At 36.7% G+C, this 23,207-nt stretch overlaps 2 protein-coding genes across 2 annotated transcripts; one reads left to right on the top strand and one right to left on the bottom strand.

The window, feature by feature from the left end:
• Window positions 1–61: 61 nt before the first annotated feature.
• LOC135644022 (serine/threonine-protein kinase VIK-like) lies at window positions 62–13,491 on the bottom strand. Its single transcript, XM_065161385.1, has 11 exons — window positions 13,121–13,491; window positions 12,012–12,086; window positions 4,558–4,674; window positions 3,428–3,522; window positions 2,581–2,701; window positions 2,411–2,490; window positions 1,507–1,566; window positions 1,310–1,431; window positions 1,137–1,222; window positions 937–1,052; window positions 62–567 (listed from the first exon to the last, which is right to left on the bottom strand). The coding sequence occupies exons 1-11, from the start codon at window positions 13,445–13,447 to the stop codon at window positions 441–443; spliced, it is 1,326 nt and encodes a 441-aa protein (XP_065017457.1). The 5' UTR covers window positions 13,448–13,491; the 3' UTR covers window positions 62–440.
• Window positions 13,492–16,647: 3,156 nt separating this feature from the next.
• On the top strand, window positions 16,648–23,184 carry LOC135644086 (26S proteasome regulatory subunit 7A-like). Its single transcript, XM_065161519.1, has 10 exons — window positions 16,648–16,801; window positions 17,238–17,319; window positions 18,631–18,722; window positions 19,278–19,355; window positions 19,455–19,516; window positions 20,370–20,514; window positions 20,727–20,945; window positions 21,076–21,257; window positions 22,425–22,600; window positions 22,821–23,184. The coding sequence occupies exons 1-10, from the start codon at window positions 16,718–16,720 to the stop codon at window positions 22,976–22,978; spliced, it is 1,278 nt and encodes a 425-aa protein (XP_065017591.1). The 5' UTR covers window positions 16,648–16,717; the 3' UTR covers window positions 22,979–23,184.
• Window positions 23,185–23,207: the final 23 nt, after the last annotated feature.

Below are 23,207 nucleotides of genomic sequence, written 5' to 3' on the forward strand. Positions count from 1 at the left end.
TTTACATAGTTACAAACAGTAGAGGGCATATGTCTAGCTATGCCGGTTTACCAAACATCCATAAACTTCACCCAAGTTTGTGGGATCATTTACATGATAAATTTTCAATACAATATCAATAAGAGTAGCAAAGTTAAAGAGGCAAATTCTTCGAAAGCAACATATGTAGCAGATGACTACCACAGGCTTGATAGCAATTTAGAATATCACTTATTCATCCAAAATAAGGAGGCAAAGAGAAAGATTATTGAAAATATTAAAAAAAAAAAGGGGGTCACACCTCATGGCAAGGGCATGCTGTGAACAAATCCTTTGCAGAACTTGTGTGTGTACTTGTTCCATGATGAGCCAATGTCCCAAAGAGGCAGTTTCACTTTGATTTTACCTGGAAAACACAAATCTAATTGATGATAATGTGAAGCTTAAAGCAAATCTAGTTTTTACTGGGTGAAAATGCTCCAGTGGTGATCTGATGATAGGTTCTCTTTGATCTTTTCGAGCCTCTTGAGAATATCAATAAAGGAGGGCCTCCTGTTCATATCGGCAGCCCAACAATGATCTGTCAAGCTGCAAGACTCGGATACCAGATACAAAATATTACTTTCTGTCATAGATACATATTAGCTGAGAATAATCATGATATAACTACTTAAAGATAAAAAAACAATTGGTAGCAGAAATACGAATAAATATGTCACATTTCACTTTATTTTGAACTTCGGGTAATGAAATAAATTGGTTGAGAAAGAATAGATCATATTAGACCAAAAATAATAATAATAATAAAAAATACAGCTTCCGTTTCAGCTGAATCTATTTTCTGATATCCATTGATAAAAATGTATGATAGAGCAAATCGTTCTACCAACTGGCTGGTGGCTTCAGCAAAAGACAGCAGAGAGTCAAACTGTAAATACAATTTTTAATGTTACTTACTCCCTTAGTTCCTGAACATATCCTTTTGAATGGTACAACGGCCGCTTTCCATCTGCAACAAGCTTGGCAGCTTCATATGGTTCATGGTTCGGAAACGGAGGATTGCCTTCAAGCATCTAAGCATACAATCACAAGTTTGTCAGGACATATAAAGTTAACCAATCATCGGTCACTAGATTGCTACTTGAAAGAACATTTACCTCGTACAGAATCATTGCAAAAGAGAAAACATCAACTTTCTTATCATATTTTCTATGCTTGAATACTTCAGGAGCCATATAACGATCTGGTTTTCAAAGAGGAAAGAAAATAAAATTCAGCCAAGCATTTGAAACTACACTTAAGGCGAAGCTAAACATTACTCGATACTCACAGCTGCCAGTTTCTCCAGTCATTCTGTACACATCATTTGAGTTCTTGACTCTGATGAGCTTACTTAGTCCAAAGTCTCCAACCTTTAAATGATCCGCACTTGAATTCACCAAAAGGACATTTCTGAAAGTAAACTTACCTAATTAAGCTCTGAACAATCCACATCAACAACACAAAGACATCACTATTTGAGTGCACCTTGGTTTTAGATCTCTGTGTATTATAACATTTGGCTCATTGTGGAGATACGCCATGCCTCTGTCTCAGAGGGCCCAGAATAAACATTAGGAATACCATGGACATGTACTGATGCAAAGTTGTAAGCTCTAGAAAAATTCAAACTCAGAATTAATAATTTAGCTAACATATTTAACTTTCATGGTAGTCAATTCAAGTTTCAAAATATTATGACTGGGACCAAGTCCTCTGATGTCACACGATTAAAAACCCAGCGATTGTTGACTTGGTCCACTGCAAATTTTGAACAGTCTTGCAATCCCTACATCCACCTTTCATGGAGGCCAAGGGACATGGAAAACAATAAATGAGGAGGAGAAAAGAGAACGAGAGAAGGAGAAGAAAAAAACTTTATTCAACTTATATCAGATTTATAATAAAATATCTAAATTAATATAACTTTGAAATAATTTATTATATTTCTAAATACAAAAATAGTTTAGAGGTCCGAAAATAAATTAAAAATTAAAACTACAAGTATTTTGAGATATAATCTTTAGACATTTTAATATGAATATATGATTTCATATTCCTGTAACCATATCTAAAATTGGACTTTTTGTTGCATCCTCATTGTCCAAGTTTGAAGTAACAATCACATTGCATAGTTGGGTACCAGTACTTTGTACCCAAACCATTTTAATTATTAATTAATTTACCCTTTCAACAAACAATTATAAGCACTATTCACAATTAGTAACAAAATATGACTAAAGCTAGCAAGAGAATGTGCACTCCAGAAGAATATGCATGATCTACTGATGTGATTTATTTGGAAAAGGATTTCCAACTCTTCAATGAGAATGTAGCTCTGAAGGATGTGCTATTATAAGCTGTAGATAATTGCAAAAGATGATAGTATTACCTGGCAATATCCAGGGCAAAATTGATAGCTGCTAATGGAGTAAGTGAGCCCTTTTCCTTCAAATACTGATGAAGATCACCCTGAAAGAAGATACAAATAAACATTACTTTAAAACAGGATAATCTTACATTCTTTCCAAATGAAATTTGCTAGGCATATTATTCTTATACCCCTCTGAGATATTCTGTGATTAGCATCAAGGGTTTTTGATCTGTTACAGCCCCAAGGAATTGGACAATATTGGGATGCCGCAACTTCACTAGCACATTGACCTCATGGCGGAAATCTTGGCTGAATCATAACAAGGCAGCTCGTAAGATGCCAAATGTTAACCGAGGAAAAAGAAAATAGATATTTCAATTGGTTCATAGATATTTTAAGGCCTAATAAAATGGAGATTTCAAATGTTAACCAGGGAAAAAGAGATCAACTGAAAAAAAAAAACTGTCCCCAAATTTCTTAGAGGACCATTAATCACTATCTGCAACTATGCTTTTCTTAACAGGATAATGGAATCCCAGTCAGAGAAGATATATAGGAATATATGAAATGACAATTCAGATTCTACAAGAATGTTGACTGAGATAAGGTAAATACATGTTCTCTGACCTCTTGCAAATAAAACAGTAGACAAGAACTACATCCAAAAATTCATTTAGAATAAAATGCACATGCTATCTGTCCATCATAGAACTATATATAAAAACTAACCACCATAACAGATAATTCAGAATGTAGCCTAAGAATCAAACAGATGCAGGACTTTTGTGAAACTTTCCAAGACCAAAAAAAAGGTCTATAACATTTTAATATAAAACAGGGCACCAGTAACACAATATTCCAGAACATAACAACAGTATAGGGTCTTACATCGCCAATCGATCATCTGATAATGATGGAAGAATAGAGTTTTGTGAAACTTTCCAAGACCAAAGAAAAGGTCTATAACGTCTTAATATAAAAACAGAGCACCGGTAACACAATATTCCAGAACGTAACAACAGTATAGGGTCTTACATCACCAATCTATCATCTGATAATGAAGGAAGAATACGTTTGACGGCAACAGGTGTTCCACGCCAATAAGCTTTTATAATCTCACCAAATGAACCCTGCAGCATCAGAGATGCCACAAAACCTAATCAAAATTCTTGAAAAAAATAAAGGATAGTTTGTGGGTCTGCATTAGTATAGAACATCACAATCAAAACAGCCGCTTAAATTTGGGAGAGAAAAGGAACATGTTCAGGAAGATAAGGGTGACCGATCAGACTTGTTCAACAAATTCACATACTTTTGTTAGTCACTCAAAGAAATCAGCCTTTATTTTCTTGTATCATTTAAGTCCGAAATCTACACTAAAACTCTCAATCAGGTTATTTCTGTGATCCATTATATTATTAACTATAAATGCTTCTTATCTTTAGTCTTATAGTAAATATTTGCTAACCAGCAAAAACAACAAATGAGCTCATTTGAACAATAAATGCAAAGGCTTATGGTCAAGAGTATCTAGCACAACAAGCAAATTAACTAATCAAATTACATGCATGTGGTCAGATGTAGAACATGTAGACCAATTAAACCAGCAATTCCTTCTATCCATAGAAACATACTTACCATTAAGCATGACATGTATCTTTTCATATGCGACCTATCACTTGGTTCTTTTTTTAGGTTGAGTCCATTGCTTATTTAGATCCTACCATTTGCTTGTCATCCACATTCAAAACTTTATACAAATAGTCATTTTCTTGATTGTTATTGGCTTCTCCATCCTAGGGTTGTTTTTCCAGCAGAATATTGTCTATGACCAGCATAGATCAAAGCAAACAAAAACAACTTTGAGAATTTCACACGTTAAGTTCATATTCAAGACAACTTTTAAGAATAGTAATGCATTAGCAAATGATAATATAGTGGATGCAGTCAGCCTGTGGGCAGAAGGCCAACCTGTGAAGTATTATAAAGCACAGCAAAAATTAAATTTTACATTCAATCAGCCTCTGCCATTGCATAAAACTCACAGCTACAAAAATTTTAATGATCTGAAGTTCTAAGCTGGTTCTTTGGACTAATGTGAAACATAAACTCTAATCACCATAGTGAGTAATGCAACATGAAATGACAAAGCATTAACAGTAAACCTTTCCGATTATTGTGGCAGTTGAAAAATCCAATTCAGATGGTTCAATTTCCCAGTCACACTTGTTAGGAAGAGGCGGTGGAACTGGCTTTTGTTCAAAATGGCTTCCATCATGTCCCTGCAATGCCAACAGAGGCCATTGGTTGTTTCAGAAAGTTTAGGACACCATAAATCAATCAACTAAAAGTTGTGTTAAAGTATGCTATACTATCAGAACAAGGATCATATGTAACGACAAACACTAGATCAACTTAGGTAGTTAAGCTGTTTAATGTTTTTAATCGACCATAAAGGAGACAAGAACAACACAGTAGCGCATTGTGCTTAGGATACTAGATATTGAAAAACACAAGTATTTTACATACTAATATGCAACAATTGCCTTCTTTGTGAAACAACATCATGCTGATAGCTGGCTGGTGTTGTATATTCCATAGGCACTGCAAGGTGTGCAGCTATTCTAACCCATGGAGACGGTAAGATGGAGGCAGAAGCGAGATAGGACAAGAAGGTAAGAATAGAAACCTGCTTCTATGAGTGATGTTCTCCCTGGCCAAATGTAGAGTGACTGTCAACTCTATCCAGTGATTTCAATAGGCGCTCGGGCGAGGCGAGGCGAGGCGAGGCCCGAGCGCCTTGCTTCATGTCCAGGCGCCTCGCTTCAAATAGGCGCTCGCCCGAGCCCAGGCGTCGGGCGCTTCGGGCGAGCGCCTGGGTTAAACCAGGCGACCGAACCAGACTTTTAGGTCTGATTGGTCTCCGATGCTTTAGTTGGTTCAATCGAACCAACTAAATCACCGATATCAGGCTCCCTCTCACGATTTCCCCGACTTCCCCAACCCTAACACTCGCGATTTTGCCACCGAGATTTCTTTGCTGTCGTTGCTCTTTGCTGCCGCTGCCACTGTCTTTGCTCGTTGCTGCTTTCGCTACTCGCCACTGCCACAATCGTTGCTCGCCGCTGCTGTCGTCACTCCTGCTGTCGCTCGCCACTCCCGCTCCCGCTCCAGCTACGGCTGTCGCCTGCTACCGCTGCCGCTGCCTCAGCAGCCTCGGTTTTCTCACACTCTTCTCACTATACTGTTAATAGTATATTTTTATTTTAAAAACAAAAAATACTATTATGATTTATTTATTTATTATGATTTTGTACCTGATTTTCTTAATTTAATAGCATATTTTTTATTTAAATAATTATATTTATTAATTATATTATATATTTTTATATTTTAGCATCTCGTTTCACTCGGGCGAGCGTCTGGGCGAGCGCCTAGCGGCTCAGGTGTTTTTGGACCTTGGCGCCTAGCGTTTTTTAAATCACTGACTCTATCATATCAGGTAGTGAGAGAAAAGGCATCATAGAGAGGGCATACATATCAAGGAGCCAAGAAAGAGCGTTATGCCAGAAGATATTTTAGTAAGATGTGGTTGGTAAGAGCCATGCATTTGACCAGGCCTGATAAAGAAGGCTTGGGACTGGTGAATTAATTGTGTTATGGATCTAGTACACCGGATTATGGTCAATTAACCAATTTTGAGCATACCGCATGAAACTGGGCATCTTGCAAATTGTTCTCCGCCACATGTCACCATGCATCGTGGTAATATTTATTAGAATACTGTCTTCTAATGAACTTTTAAATGTCACAGTGGCAAATCCTACTAAGATCAGTTAGACGAAATAGCAGGAAAGAAAAATCTAACATGCCATCTGACATGAATAACCACAGTAAAAAAGAGAACCTTGCCAATTGTTGTTGAATCTCGGATTTTGATGATGAAACCAATTGATAGTGTTTATGATCTGATCTATATTTCGAGCGACGCAGGAAGCTTCGATTAGGGAGAGAAAATTAAAGCAGGAAGAATCATGTTGGGCCGGAGTGGAACATGTCAGAAGATTGGACGTCGAGCCGGAGGATCGATCGACGTATCGGCAGAAGGCTTCAGGCTATGGGTTCGAGCATCGGGCTAAGAAGAGCGGAAGTTGCACCAAGGAAATCTGAGTTGCGGAGGTCAATTGGTCGATTGGGCAATGGGCAATAGGCCGCAAGAGAGGACGATGCGCCCAAGAATCGAACGAGGCGTCGATGAACCAATGACATGCCGGACAACATTTGATTTAGCTTTGTAATAATTGTCTAGATCGAAATAGGTTTTAGGTGTAATTGGGTTGGAATTGGGGCAACTCAATTATGGGTCAATTGGACCCAAGTTTGGGCTGTGTTGGGTCAATTGAAAGGCTCAAACAGTGACCCAACAGGTGGAACCGTCGGTGGCACAATCTCCGAGACTGTGTCAGGCAGTGGTACCGCTAGTACCCCGAAAATCGGGGATGAGACACTTTTTGGCTCCAAGTTTGAATCCACTTGGGACCTATAAATACCCCTCTCATCCCTACTCAGATAACACAAGAATTGAGAGCAAAAAGGAAGAAAAACGCTATTGTAATCTTGTGAGAACTCTCAAGCTCTAAGTGCTGGTGAAGTTTAAGAAAGGAGGTAGTGGGGGTGTAAAGGTTGTCTCCTGAACCTGTCAAATGGAGAATCGAGTTGTAAGGGTAGTTGGTCTTCGCCCATTGAAGGAAGACCGTTAGTGGATGTCGGTGGCCTCGACGGAAGAGGAATCAGGAGTGGATGTAGGTCACAACGATCGAACCACTATAAAACTCGGTTTGCATTTTTGTTTTGCTTTTCATTCCCTTACTACAAACTGCCTTACTTGCTTACTGCTTTCACTAAGCTTACGAACGCTTTCAAGTTAAACTCACATTTCCGATACGAGCTTTTATCGAACAAAAGATTTTCGAACCGACATGGTTTTTATCGCTGCACTAATTGCTTTCACGACGAGCTTTTATTGGGTCTTTAATGACCTATGAAATGACTTGTGTTGAACATGATGAACATGAGAACCACCTTCCAAAGAACATGAAGGATTTGACACTTCGAACAATAAAATACCACTTGAGTAATGACTCAAGTGATGATGATGATGATGATGATGATGATGACCTTGAGCTCCTCACAATAAAGCTTAAAAAATTCTTAAAACAAGAATTAAAGAATAAAAATGAACTTAAAAAGACATAATTACTAAAGAAGAAGAAAGTATTCAAGGCGGCTTGGGACAAATCGAGCTCATCCGAAAACGAGAAGCAAACCAACAAAGACAATGCGACGAACTACGCCTTAATGGCTTTCGACGACGAGGTAACCAAAACTCCTTTACCTTATTTTGAAATTACATGATGCATTTCATGAGTTGTTCTTAAATTTGTTTAGAAAAATTATATATATAAAAATAAAAAATTTGAGCATAAAAATTGTATGTTTTGTAATAATACTTGCACATCAAATAAGATTAATTCCTTGTATGTTATAAGAAACAATTATGTGTATCTTGATGATTTTCGTATTGCTTTTTTATTTTGATTTTGATTGAAAATACTTTATGTTTAATGAAATCATGTTTGATGTTTTAATGATGCATAATGATGTAAGACATAATGAAAATGTTAAAAGTTTTGAAATCATGATTAATGAGTTTATATTTTAAAATTATGCATGATGATTTTTGTGATTTATGGCTTATTGATCCTTGTCATAATGAAAGTTGCTTTTTCGATTTTAAATGATGATGCATGTTTTGATTTAGCGTAAAAACATGGGCATGCTTGTAAGAAATCAAATCACTTAAATTGAAATAACTAAAAAGAGGAAAGCATTTTTCTTGAAATTTTCTTTTTCTCTATCTTATTGATTTTTTAAAAAGAGATTAATGAACCTATTTATGTTATTTTATGAATCTCTTGAACTATTAAAGTGATTTTGATGATTTAGATTTGAATGAGTTTTATCCAAATCATGATCTTGATGATTGAAGATTTCATATGCATGAATTGAGATCTTTTTATCTTATGTTTCTTTTTATCATTTACTAAAGAGAAAAATTATCCAAATAAATCATGAATGTTCTTTTGATTACAACTTGAAAGTTTTCGATAAATCAAGATTTTTTCATACTTTGTTCTCCTACGATTCTTTTTGTTATTCACTAAAAAGGAGACTTATCTTATTAAACCATAATATGCTACTTGACATCTTGATAATTTATGACTTGAGTCTTGTTATGCATTATTCCCCTGTTATTCTTTCTTATTTACAATGACAAAAGGGAGAAAGGAAATCACTAGCATTTTAAGAGATTGATAAATCTATTTATTTCATTTTGAATCTCTTGAAAGTGATTTTGATGATTTTTATTATTTGAATTTGAATGAGTTTTCACCTATATCGTGATTTTGATTCTTCGGAATTATAATTTGAAATCTTTTATAAATCAAGATCTCTGATTATGTGTTCTCGTATTATTTAAGAGGAGATTTTTTTATGAATCATGATTTTTTGAATTATAACTTGAGATTTTTCTTCAATATATAAATCATGATCTTGACAACTTGAGATTCTTATGAATCAAGATTGTTTAATATAATTCTTCTTTTTGTTATCCAAAAGAATCATAATTTGTCTCTTGATATTCATAATTTGTCTTCATGAATTGTATATCTCATCATCAAGTTAAATTTTCTTGATATATTTCAATTGATGATTTTTAAAAATGATGTAATGGGAAAAATTTTGCACCTTCTTTTTGACAATGACAAAGGGGGAGCAAAACTTGCTAACTTGCTCATCTCAAAAGAGAAGAAAGAAGTGCTATCTTGCAAATCTCAAGAGAAGCAATGTTTACTAACTTACACATTTCAAGAAGATGCAAAAACATACTATCTTGTACATTTCAAAAATTGCTAGCTCAAGATGCAAAATTTGGAAACTTGCAAAAAGAAGAAAAACTTGGTAGCATCCTCATCTCAAAAGATGCAAAAATTTTGCCAACTTTTATATGTGAAAAATTTACTAGCTTACATGTTCTAAACTTGTTATTTACTATCTCGCATTCTTTTTCAAAAACTTGCTAGTTTGAACATCGTAAAGAAAAGCAAACATGCTAACTTGCACATCTAGCAAAATTTACAAACTTGCAAAACTCAAAATTATTGCTAGCTTGCATGTTATCAAATGATGTAAAATTTTGTTAGCTTACGCTTTGCAAAGAAAGCAAAAAATTGTACTTCTCAAAAGAAAAGAAAGAAAATTACTAGCTTGCATGATGATATAACTTGAGATTATGTTTATAATGCAATGATTTGAAATTATATATCAAAAACTTGCTAATTGCACTTCTTTTTATTGATGACAAAGGGGGAGAAGTATGATGACGATATTAAAATCTTATGCATGATTTTATGATGACATGTTGCTTGAATTTTTGAATTCAAGAGTTCTATCAATATGACATATTGATAGGAGGAGTTAAGGTTAACTCCGTCATCAATTGATTGTCATTATAAAAAAAGGAGAGATTGTTGAATCTCGGATTTTGATGATAAAACCAATTAATAGTGTTTATGATCTGATTTGCGTTTTGAGTGACGTAGGAAACTTCGATCAGGGAGAGACAATTAAAGCAGGAAGAATCATGTTGGGTCAGAGTGGAACATGTCAGAAGATTGGATGTCGAGCCGAAGGATCGGTCGACATATCGACAGAAGGCTTCGGGGCATAGGTTCGGGGATCGGGCCAAGAAGAGTAAAAATTGCGCCAAGGAAATCGAAGTTGCGAAGATTAATTGGTCAATTGAGCAATAGGCTGCAAAAAAGGACGATGTGCTGAAGAATTGGACAAGGCGTCGATGAACCAATGACATGTCGAACAACATTTGATTTAGCTTTATAATAATTGTCTAGATTGAAGTAGGTTTTAGGTGTAATTGGATTATGGGCCAATTGGGCCCAAGTTTGGGTTGTGTTGGGCCAAGTGAGAGGCCCAAACAGTGACCAAACAAGTGAAACCGTCGGTGGCATAGTCTCTACGACTGTGTCAGGCAGTGGTACCGCCCAATGGCAGGGTGTCAGGCGGTGGTACCGCCAGACTGGGCGGTGGTACCGCCCAATGTCAGTGCTACAGGCGGTGGTACCGTCAGTACCCCGAAAACCGATGATGAGACACTTTTTGGCTCCAAGTTTGAATCCACTTGGGGCCTATAAATACCCCTCTCATCCCTGCTCAAATAACACAAGAATTAAGAGCAAAAAGGAAGAAAAACGCTATTGTAATCTTGTGAGAACTCCTCTGAAGCTCTAAGTGTTAGTGAAGTTTAAGAGAGGAGGTAGTGGAGGTGTAAAGGTTCTCTCCTGAACCTGTCAGAAGGAGAATCAAGTTGTAAGGGTAGTTGGTCTTCGCCCATTGAAGGAAGATCGTTAGTGGATGCCGGTGGCCTCGACAGAAGAGGAATCGGGAGTGGATGTAGGTCACAACGACCGAACCACTATAAAACTCGGTTTGCATTTCTGTTTTGCTTTTCATTCCCTTACTGCAAACTGGCTTACTTGCTTACTACTTTCACTACGCTTACGAACGCTTTCAAGTTAAACTCACATTTCCGATACGAGCTTTTATCGAACGAAAGATTTTCGAACCGACCTGGTTTTTATCGCTGCACTAATTCACCCCCCCCCCCCCCACCTTCTTAGTGCCGACTCGATCCTAACAATTGCAAGCTAAAAATTTTGAATAACAAGATCTATAAGACAAGTATAAGTTACTTGAAAAACACAAATGAATAATTAATGAGAAAGCAGGGAAATTAAAGTTCATAGAACTATGATAAGAGCAGTTTCCATTCCTAAATTTAAACATATCCTTTTGAACAATGTCCTAGGTGAACTTGGAACATGAGAGTAATTGTAAAGGATAACAATTGGAGATTATAGCTCGCTCACAGAATGAAATTTGACTGCAAAACTTGGGTACTATTTTCTGTAGCCAGAGCTTATGGCTAGCCCTTATCTCAAATTTCAGATATGCTACTATTGATGACTTATTAATTGTTCTATAAAAAGTCAACAAGTAGAGAATTTACTCTTAAGAAAAGTTTTGCCAAGATATTATGGTCGATGTCCCAGCCTATAATAATAAAAAATGGTGCAGTGAACAGACATAAACCCAGAAGATACCACAAAACAAGAAAAATTGATGTTATTGACAAAATATGCATAAAGGAAAACAAGAATAGTAAGTAAGGTAATGCAGTCTTTATACAATTATGAATTAGCTAAAAATTTGACAAGCAACCGTTTGCACAAAGCTAAAAATTGCATTGAAGAAACTACAATTTCGTTACTCATGCAAATTGTTAAAAGATATCAAGGTATACACAATCCTAAAAAGACAAAACTGCTAGAAAGAAAAAAGTGAGAGTCACCAATGTTCTTTAGGATGATTAAATCAAGAAATAGCTGGTATTCTTCCAAGACTAATGTTTTGAGATAAACTACTCAGTATATCTACCGTGTACAAGAACAGAAGCACATATTTATTGTAGTAAACGTACAAAGGACATGCCACCATGTGCTTTTAGCAGTTCGATCATGCCATGCTGCTTAGCACCTTCTGCATCAGCCAATGGCTGTCAAAACAAATGCAAGCTCAGGATCAATATCTTTCATGAATCAAATGATAGTCACTGGAATACAAAATTTTCAAAAACAAACAACAAAATTATCTTTAAATAATTGAAATAAATACTAAGAATTACTATTTATAAATGTAGCAGCACTCTAGCATGTATTACTATTTAAAAGTAAATACTATCATACTGATGTGACAAATATTCCATTATCAATTCCACCAGTCACTGAAATGTAGTTTGCCAATTTAGTTACCCTTTTCATGATACTTTTTCTTGGAAGGAACCTTCCCAGGTGGAAAATAAAACATAAAAAATTCTCCGGTGACATTAGTTTCACGTATAATTCCCTGAACTATCATCTTAGATACTTGGATCAAGTCTTACGCTTCTAGTCTCTCCTGAAACAAACATCTGAATGGCACCAGCTATGAGAACAATATTCCAAAATGGCACAACTCAGACGGTGAGACCAGAATATCCAATGAAAGACAATTTTCCCAGCAACCAGAAAGTCTAGGGTCTACAACAGCTGAACATCCAACAGAACCCTATGCAATCTGAAAGCGATTCCAGATCCGTCCCTAGGAACAATGTTAACTAGTGAGTTCCAAATCAAAGGCCACAGCCTCCAAATGGTCCTCTCTCTTTGATAATTTCACATAGTATCTATCACCTTACACCCCTCCACATAATCCTCATCTGCATCTCGTACAGTTACTAACCACATCTTTTTATACCTTTTTCTCTTTCCTCTTTTTCCTGGTCAACAACATTTCACACAAGATAGTTCCAATCTTCATAGATTTCAACCACATGGGTATCAAGACTTTCATCCATGACTTCCACTGGAATGACAATTGGTCTGATAACTCGTTCGCCCTAATCGATCAAACTCAGAATCATAAAACAAGGATTATGTGAAGTTATAGCAAGAAGAAGAAACGGATGATGACTCCCAACACAAGTTTCAGTCAAACTCCGACTGCGTCATGGGGCGAGGTGCGATCAGCACCTACAATCAAGTGGCTCACCGTGTTGTTCCATCGGTCCTGGGCATTGACGTCGGCGCCATACTCGAGGAGGCACCCGGTGACGTTGATCCAGCCGTGGAGCGCCGCGACATGGAGCGGGGTACGGCTATCGTAGTCGCGGGCGTTGACGAGGCCACGATCTTCCTCGAGGAGCTTCCGCACGGCGGCGGCATCGTTCTGGTGGGCGTGCCACAGGATCAGCGACGTCCGACTGACCCTCGCCTTCTCCTTCTGCTTCTCCCCCGTCCGCGGCGGCGACGCTCCCGAAGAGGCGCCTTCTCCTTCGCCGCCTCCGTCACCAATGGGGTTGCCCTCCTCGCTGCTCATCGTCCAACGTTGCCGTCGCGATCCGCTCTTGACCTTTTCCCCGATCGAGGGAAACAAATGTAAACCCGTTCTTACAATTAAGTCCCCCAAATATTTGCATTTTAATTTATATATTATTTAATTTCTTATTTTATTTTTAAATATTTTGAAAATAATATTAATATCATGCTAATAATTTGTAATGTGGAAGTGTGAAAAATGTTTGCAATCGGGTTTGTCCGATGAAATCCGATAATCAAATTAATATATGTTCATATATTTGATAAGATCATTTTATATAATAATATCATTCTTTAACTATTAGTTTGATTTGTTGAGGAAGATTATGTTATATAATAATATAATTCTGATGAGGAAATATTTTGTTTCGATGATGAAAAAGTATATGCTCTACATCATTTTCAATAGCTAACGTGGGTGTCTAAATAGGTGATTGGATTCTCTGTGTAGAAAATAATTATCATATCATCCCTTAAATAAATCATGCTTCGGTTTATCCATCCTAAAATTAATATAATATTTGTTTCAGGACCTTTGATCATTATGGTTTACATTAAAGAATGATTTAAGTTATACTTTGGTTATTTTCTTGTCCTATGTCAACGTTTCATTAAGTGCTTTAAATATTATTATTTTTTCTTAAGCGGACACATCTTATAATCGTTTAATCAGACGTTGGTTCAAGATATAAAAGGACAAAACTATTCTATTTTTTATGGGCTCGGTTGGATGAGTGTTGTAGTGAAAAGTCCATAGAGAAGGCTTTTAACTAACACATCCGCCACTTGTTTGTTATGTTTAGTTTTCAATGATATTGTCTTCATGTTTTTTCTTTTAGCACTAATAAAGTTAAATTTGATTATCAATTTAACTTTATCTCTGGAAGAGAGGAATCATTAGATATCTACAACTTGGGCAGAAAAATTTTTCTCTCCACCTTGTTTCTGCTTTCCTTAATGTTTCCTTGTACACGATTCTCTTGAGCTACTACAATAATAAGTTAGTACATGTCTATAAGTATTTGTTTAGTTAGTTTTAAATAATCATACACGTGTGAAAGTTGTCATATAAATTATTATTATTATAACTATTAATTAATAAAAAAATATTATCTTAGGTTAAGGTTCATTTTAATCATTGTGGTGTTCGTTATAAACATTTTAAGTCATTATGATTTATTTGTGTCTAAACTAATTTTTATATTTTAAAAAATATAATATATAAGTCACTTCCGTTAACATATATTAGAGTTTACTTACGTGGTATGTTAACTCATAATAAATTATTAATATAATGATACATATAATTAAAATTAAAAAAATAAAATCATCGTTAATGGTGGGGAGGAGACATCGTCTAGCATTAAGTCGCTACTGCCTAATAGGGTATCATATACACGCAGCCTCTCCCGCGTTGACGATGAGCTTAAGAGCATCCGGTCCTGCCTTAGGTGGATTTGCATTGATCAATTTGACGCTAGGCACACAGTAGTCTCTTGGTCCCTCTTCCTTCTCCTAAGCGTTTTCATCATCGCCTCTCATTTCATCCTCTCTTGCATCTCCACCTACCGCGTTTACGACGTGATGGTCCAACTCTTCCTTATCTCTACCTTCGACTTCTCTTACCTCTGCCTCTTCGCGGGGGAGACAACTTATAAAATATGGTGGTACTTATCATGATCAGAATGGGTTTCGTTTGCAGTGGCAAGCAACACCATGGTGGCATATATCATGGAGCTGGCAAGTAACATACGGTAGATCCAACTCATAAGCTCCAGGGCACATGCCGCTATGTCACCCATCACAGTGCTACTTGCCACTACAAACGACACCCTATCCAATCCCAATGAGTACCACCATACATTGTAAGTCATCTCTCCAACGAAACATGACATCACGAAGACGAAAAGCAAGTGGAATGAAGTGGTTGAGCTGATTCATGTAGCCCTCTCGCTCCCGCTCGTTCTCCCTAACCAGCATGTTGAGGGAGAGGAAGTGGCAGAGGCCATAACGACAAATGAAGACGGAGAGGTAAAGGTCAGGGGCAGAGGTGAGAGAGACTTGAACCACTACATCATAAACGCGATGGGTGAGGGCATAAAAGATGATGAAATGAGAGATGGTGGGGACGAAGACACTCGGGAGGAGGAAGAGGGACCATGAGACCATTGTATACCTAGTGTCAAATTGGTCGACGCACGTCCACGTAAGACAGGACCGAAAGCTCCTAAGCTCGTCGTCAGCACATGAGAGGTTGCGTGCGTATAACACCTTGCTAGGCAACAGTGGCTTAGTGCTATTGCTGGTGGCCGCTTCCACGATAATATCTCCTCCTACCATTGATGGATATCTCAATTTTTTTAAAATTAAAATTATATATATTATTATATTAATGATTTAGTGTGAGCCAATATACCACGTAAGCAGATTCTAACGTTTGTTAACTTATATTTGATCAGAGGGATTTATATACTATATTTTTTTAAATAAACTTTTTAACCCTATTATTCGAGTAAGCACTGAGTATGGATTCCATGCCAATCAAAGAATGATTTGCTTTAAATCTTGCGAATAGGGAATAATTATCACACGTTTGGATCAAAAGTGATTGAATGTAAATGATTCTTACTCTTTACAACTGCAACAAAAACGTCTAACAAATTTTACTCGTGACATTTTTCACTGTGCCAACGTCACATCGATGACTAATTAGTAAGATAATATAACAATTTTGTGTGTGTGATAATTATTCTCTATTCGCAAGATTGAGTCCGTTTGGATCGTCGATTTCCGCATGGAGAAGGCAAACATGCATTGTTGAGAACCATTACAAAATAAGTTGCCTCATGATTTCTTAACGTTATCATTAATTTTTATTTCAGTTAATTAGCTCTAAGTGTTTCTGTCTATACCATTCAACTCGATCCTCGTGCCACAGCCGGCACGTGGACCTCTCTCCTACCCGTCCCGAGATCGTTTGGTCACCGACCGAGTATGTCTCAGCCCCCAGTGGGCCACCATACATTTCTCCATTCTAAAGGAAGGTAATGTCTCCGGGTATAATTTGATTATTTTTTTTATAGAGCAAAAATCCGCGAGAGCGTTGCATTTAGACATATGTGGGCCACCACAAGATTTCCCAATTCACGAGGCAGGTGAGCTATTGGGGAGGCTGTTTAAAGTATATTTATCTTTTTGATCAGGGCGATCGCTTACTTAGGAGTCGAGTTAGGGGAAGAAAGCGCGTGAGAGAGAGAGAGAGGCGATCGTCATGGCTCCGGAACCTGAGGACGGGATGAACGAGAAGAACCCTCGCCCTCTCGACGAGGACGACATCGCCCTCCTCAAGACATACGTATTGTTCTTTATTCCCCCTTCCCTTTCTCACCTCATCCATGGATGGCTCTTCTTTTCTCGAGTTACCCGTCTCTCGTTTTCATTTTAGCTGCTTTTCTATGCCCTAATTTCGTCTCGTTTTTCCTTAGCGAGCCAAAAATTAAATCGAAGATCGGGATATTTGTCAAATACTCAAAATTAGTAGGCCATGTTCTTCGATAATCGTAAATTTAGGGATTTAGGGTTTCGTTATGCTTACATTTCTTGCTGTCTGCCCTAGAAGTTGCTGTCTGTATTCTTTTTAACCATTTAACTTTGAATTTGTTTTTTCTATTTTGCAACTTCGTTTCATGGTTCCTATGACAACTGTAGTTACTCTTTCTTTTAGATCGCCAAATTCCACTATGGTGGTTGTTGTTTTGGCAACATTATGCATTCTGAATACTTGATGGCAGGGTTTGGGACCTTACTCAACAAGCATTAAGAAGGCTGAGAAGGAAATCAAGGAATTAGCCAAGAAGGTCAATGATCTATGTGGTATGAGTTCTAAAATAATATTTAAGTCTCTGGGTTCTTGTGATGGTCACCTTCCTAATTGTGCTTTCTGGTCTTGGTTTTTTTGTTGAGGAGAACATCATAAAAGATGATGGTATATTCAAACGGAAATCTGCATATGGACTTTGCTTGATCAATAAACCTGGAATTTTATATATTTTTATTCGCACAATATTATTAATATCATGTTTTAGGTCGAAAGTTAAAAATGATTCATTTGGATTAATATTTCAAGATGTCTTTTGGTGAGGTTTTTGCTTAGGTGTTCTTATGTCCGTAAAGTAAGCTGACACTTAAAATCATGGATAGTCCAGGTTGCGACTATAACATAAAGGAAATGAAATGTGTGTACGATTGAACTTCTTGGCGAAGCATTAATAATATCTTTTCAGCCTAGTCCAAGTTCAATGTGGGAGTTGATTGGATTTGAAAGGTTTTATTACAATTATCACGGTCAAGCAATATCTGGTCTCCTATATGGTGTATTCACACACTGTAGTTGCTCTGATTACTTGAGTCCTTGGTGCATCATGTCTCAATCTAAGCATCCAAATCATCTGTAGTCTAAACCCTGACCGGATTTCATCCTTTTGTTTGTGTGTATAATGGTGTGACAAACATTTTGAAGGTGTGGCAAACCAAAAATGTGATGATTGTGGTCATTTCCTACTTCCTCCTTGTGTTTACTGTTCTACTTCTGCCTCTCCTATGCAGGCCACATATCAGTCATTGGCCTCCTTCCGCCTCTTTTGCTCCATCTTTTTTTCTTTTTTCTATTTACCAGAGAAATAGAATTGGTCAAAATCAGATATCTTTGGCCAAATTTAATCAATTTTAGTTGATTCCGTCGCTTCTGGCAATAAGATTAAGAAATTTGCCAAATTTGTGTTGGCCTTGGTTGACAAGGATACAAATATGTGTATCGTATTGGAATCAATCGGCACAATAATCTATGATGGTAAGCTTATCAGTGACTTGTCACTGTGAATTTTTCCTGTTGACTTTTTTCTTGGTATTCCTCCACTTTTTAGTGTAGATTGTTTGTATTTTTTGTGACAATCTAGGCTCGTTGAACATGTTCTTTGGCATGGTTTTGCTTTTTCCTAGCATAATTTCACAATTATCACTTTGATACAAGTAAAATTCAATTTAGCATGTGTTGTTTGTGTTGGTTCAAATAGTTCAAATATGAAATTTTTTTATATAAAAGAAGTTTTTGTGCAGCTGTCTCTGTAAGTGCAGGAGGACCTGATTATTTCATTGTTTGTTATTTTTTTCTGACTTAAATACCAGGAATCAAGGAGTCTGATACTGGTTTGGCTGCACCAAGCCAGTGGGATTTAGTCTCTGACAAGCAAATGATGCAAGAGGAGCAACCTCTTCAGGTACATTTGGTCAAATTTCCAGCCCCCTCTTTGCATGCGACATATACACACATGCACAAGCACCCATAGGACAAGCTTGCAATCACAATAACCAAAATGGTGCATCGGTAACCCTGAAAATTCTATCAAGATGCCATGTTTAATCATTAGCGAGCTTTGGAAGGTCCTTCGACAATCTGGATCTCGCCCAAAAGGACTTGGGTCAGTTAGCATTTGGCTACCAGATGCATGGTTTAAGTGGGATAAAAGCACACACCAAAATACCAAGCCTGACATACTTTGCTTCTGAAATCCAGATTAAAACATGCAGCAGCAACCAGCAAACTTCTTTGCTGCATTCCAGAACTTCTGGTACATGCTAGTGGATTATTTGCTAACCTTCTCATCGGCTTCCTGCCACCAAAAGCCACATAAGCTTGCTAAATGAAAAACAAAATGTTTGAGCTACAAAAGAAGGGGGAAAACACTTCTAAATACTGTTCTATTGTCTGAGTTTTGTATTATGTTTTCCCTAGCTTATGGTGTTCCTAAAGTAATTACATGCTTCTTTGGAAGGTTGCAAGGTGTACCAAGATTATTAGCCCAAACACAGAGGACACTAAATATGTGATAAATGTTAAGCAGATAGCCAAGGTATTTTCCTGATTTGGATAATTCTCATTCTTGTCAGATACAAATATTTACCTTGATATATCTTTGGAATGTTTCACATAATTTCATTTTTATGTGCAGTTTGTGGTGGGATTGGGTGACAAGGTCTCGCCAACTGACATTGAAGAAGGGATGCGTGTTGGGTAAGAAATTGTTTACTTAGTGCATATTACACTTGTGCAGTTAAAGATTTGAAGTGCAAAAGCAACTTATCATTTTTTTCAAGTAAGATCATACAAATCTTGTGTCATCAGCTGGCTGTCAGATTAGGTATTTAATTGTTAAGTCATAACAAGGAAATGAAATATCAGATTCTTGTTTGGTGCATGCAATTTCCCAAAATGTTTGGCTATTTATTGCTAAGAGTTTTTATTGTTCCAGAAGTGCCGATTAGGAGGATAAAATGACCCTAAGAAAAATGGTTATTTAGTTTATTGAATATGCAAGGATATTGTAGAAATAAACGTTTGCATAAAATATTATTTTGTTTACTTTTCTACGAGTAGCTGATAGACATAGCTATTCAAGAATTACAAGTAAAAAGAAAGACTCAATACACAAGACTTCCACCAATACGGTGCATGTACATAGCCTTTTCTGCAACCAGAGATGTTGATTATGTGATTTGAACTCTTGGCACCCAATAATTATAGGAGCAACCTTATCATAGTGCCAAGGCTGATCCCGTAGTGGAACGAATGGTTCAAGGTATTTGCCACTTAGACCAACTCCTAGACACTGAATAAGATTTAAAAAAAAATCTGAGGATATGTACTATGTTTTCATACTTTTACCATACTTTTTTGTATGCCTTCTAAGCCAGTATATCATATCATTATGCATTTAGAAAATGGTAAGTAGTACTTGGATATATTAATTAATACAGCTATATTGTGATGGTGGTTCTTGCAACAGGGCTTCAATTGCCTTGTTTACTGTAATTTTCCTATTATATTTGAAATTATATTTTCATGCCAAACCTATTTCTTGGTGCAGAGTTGATAGGAACAAGTATCAAATCCAGATACCGTTACCACCAAAGATTGATCCAAGTGTTACAATGATGACAGTGGAAGAGAAGCCTGATGTCACATACAATGATGTTGGTGGATGCAAAGAGCAGATTGAGAAGATGCGCGAAGTATGGCCAAGCTGCTAATTTGCTTTTGAAGTACTTTTGTTTGGGATTGTTAGTTTAATAATTCATTCATAGTGCACAAGTTAATTTCCAGATAATGGCAAGCATTGTAAATATGTAATATACTTCTGAGTGGAGTAGTTGAAGCCACGAGAACATATTTTCTTTTCACAATGAATAAATACTAACATTTTTTTTTTCATATTATGTTTCAGGTCGTGGAACTTCCTATGCTTCATCCAGAGAAATTTGTGAAACTAGGTATTGATCCTCCAAAAGGGGTTCTTTGTTATGGTCCTCCAGGAACTGGTAAAACACTACTAGCTAGAGCAGTAGCAAATAGAACAGATGCATGCTTTATTCGTGTCATTGGAAGTGAGCTTGTTCAAAAATATGTTGGAGAGGGAGCTAGGATGGTTCGCGAACTATTTCAGGTTTTTAAACTCCAGACATATCATGCTCTTCTTTTATTTTGAGAGTGATCACAACCGCAATTTTGTTCTCTCTCTTTTTTTTATAAATTTTTTAGTACCAAATTTAACCAAGTTGTTTGTTGTCATATAGATGGCTCGCTCAAAGAAGGCCTGTATAGTGTTCTTTGATGAAGTAGATGCAATTGGTGGAGCTCGGTTTGATGATGGTGTTGGTGGTGACAATGAAGTTCAGCGTACCATGCTTGAAATTGTTAATCAGCTTGATGGCTTCGATGCAAGAGGAAACATTAAAGTTCTAATGGCCACAAACAGGTTTGTTATTCTACTTTCTTTCTGCATGGTTTTAGCTTGTGTACACTTATCTGGAGATATTGAAGCATAAAATTTTTAAACAGAACAAGCTTTCTACGCATGCTTATTGAACTCACTGATATACATATTATTAACATATGACTGTATAATCAGTATTAAAACTACCTAAACATCACTAAAGAGAAATTACTTCTTTGATTGATGTTTGTTGGTATTCTTCACTTTCTTTTCTGCACAGCTTATGTTTGTTGCTTGTCTCTAAATATCATTAAAGTTAAAGGTTCGACTCCTAGCAAATACATCTCTATATTTTGAGGATAGGCCACAATGGTAAGGTTGCTATTTTGCGACCTAGGAGACCATGGTTTGAGTCATGGAAACAACTTCTTTAAATATTTAAAGATAAAGGCTATCTACATTGACCCTCCCTAGACCTCGCATTGCGGGAGCCTTGTGCACTGGGGTACAACCTTTTTTAAAGTTAGTTCTTAATGCAAGCCCTATAATATATACTCACTAGTACCAACTCCATAATACATATCTGTTATCACCTTAATATTACTAATAGATTTTTTTTAGTGTTTCTAGCCACTTTATCATGCTTTTACCTTGCAAATAAAAAATGTGTAATTTTTTTCTTTATATTTCTCTTTAATCGAATTTCAATAAATAAATTTATATTTGATCTTCTAAACATAAGTTTAAATTGATTTGTTTTAGAAAAAAGGAATAGCGAAGGTAGTATATGACTGTTGGTTCCAATTGAATATCACATCTTTGAATTTGATCTGCAACTCCTAAGGGCATAGAGACAAAAAAATATGAAATATCATTGGCTAGATGCAGATTAATCGGCTTTAATGACATCAAACATGTGTTAACATGATCAATAATCTAGAAGCACACAAGGTAGTTCATATGCATGTCTCTAAAAACATGTAGGCAGGAATCAGTTTAGATTTGGTTACACTGCTGCTTATGTTGGAGAACTTACTTGAAATCAGCTTCTATTTTTTTTATTGTAAGCATATGGTATTAGTGACATTATATTTGTAGTGTTAAAACTTACTTGAAATGTAAAAATTGCATCCTTATATTTGCTTTGCAATTCACAAATGAAAGCTAACTCCAACATTATACATTTCTACTGTAAAAAAAAACTTTCAGACCTGATACTTTAGACCCAGCTCTACTGCGACCTGGACGGTTGGACCGCAAAGTTGAGTTTGGTCTGCCTGATTTGGAGGGTCGAACCCAGATATTTAAGATCCACACCAGGACAATGAATTGTGAGAGGGATATTCGCTTTGAGCTCCTTGCTCGTCTGTGCCCCAACTCCACTGGTATGAACTAGTCACTACTAATTAGGTTACAAGAGATCTATCATACCTTTGTGCAGCTTTACATTGCAAAGTTTTGGTGCTAATGGTCATAGTAGGGGTTTATAATGTACAGTTAAGAGGCTGCAAATTCTGTTCCATTGACGGTGTCATGTCCATTGCTTTGTCTTCAATAGGTCATAAATTTATGGAGCATGTTTGTTGATGTGGTTTATTTCTCTAGGGGCTGATATAAGAAGCGTTTGCACCGAAGCTGGGATGTTTGCTATCCGAGCTCGAAGGAAGACGGTCACGGAGAAGGACTTCCTTGATGCTGTGAACAAGGTCATCAAAGGCTACCAAAAGTTTAGTGCAACTCCAAAATACATGGTCTACAACTAAGGCATTTTCATGTGATATTTCATGAAAACACAAGGTGGAGATACAGGCCATAAAATTTTATTCACGTACATCTCTCCCATCACTAAGATTTCATGATAATTCAGTTTGCAATTCCATCACTAAGCATGAGCTGCATGCATCACCCTCTATTTGTTGAGCTTACTCTTTCATGCATCTCTTGACTCAAAAAGGTTCTATTGTGTTTAGTTGTGCTACTGATGCCTGCTCC

Source organism: Musa acuminata, chromosome BXJ3-8 (genome assembly GCF_036884655.1).
Source record: "Musa acuminata AAA Group cultivar baxijiao chromosome BXJ3-8, Cavendish_Baxijiao_AAA, whole genome shotgun sequence".
Lineage (NCBI taxonomy): Eukaryota > Viridiplantae > Streptophyta > Magnoliopsida > Zingiberales > Musaceae > Musa > Musa acuminata.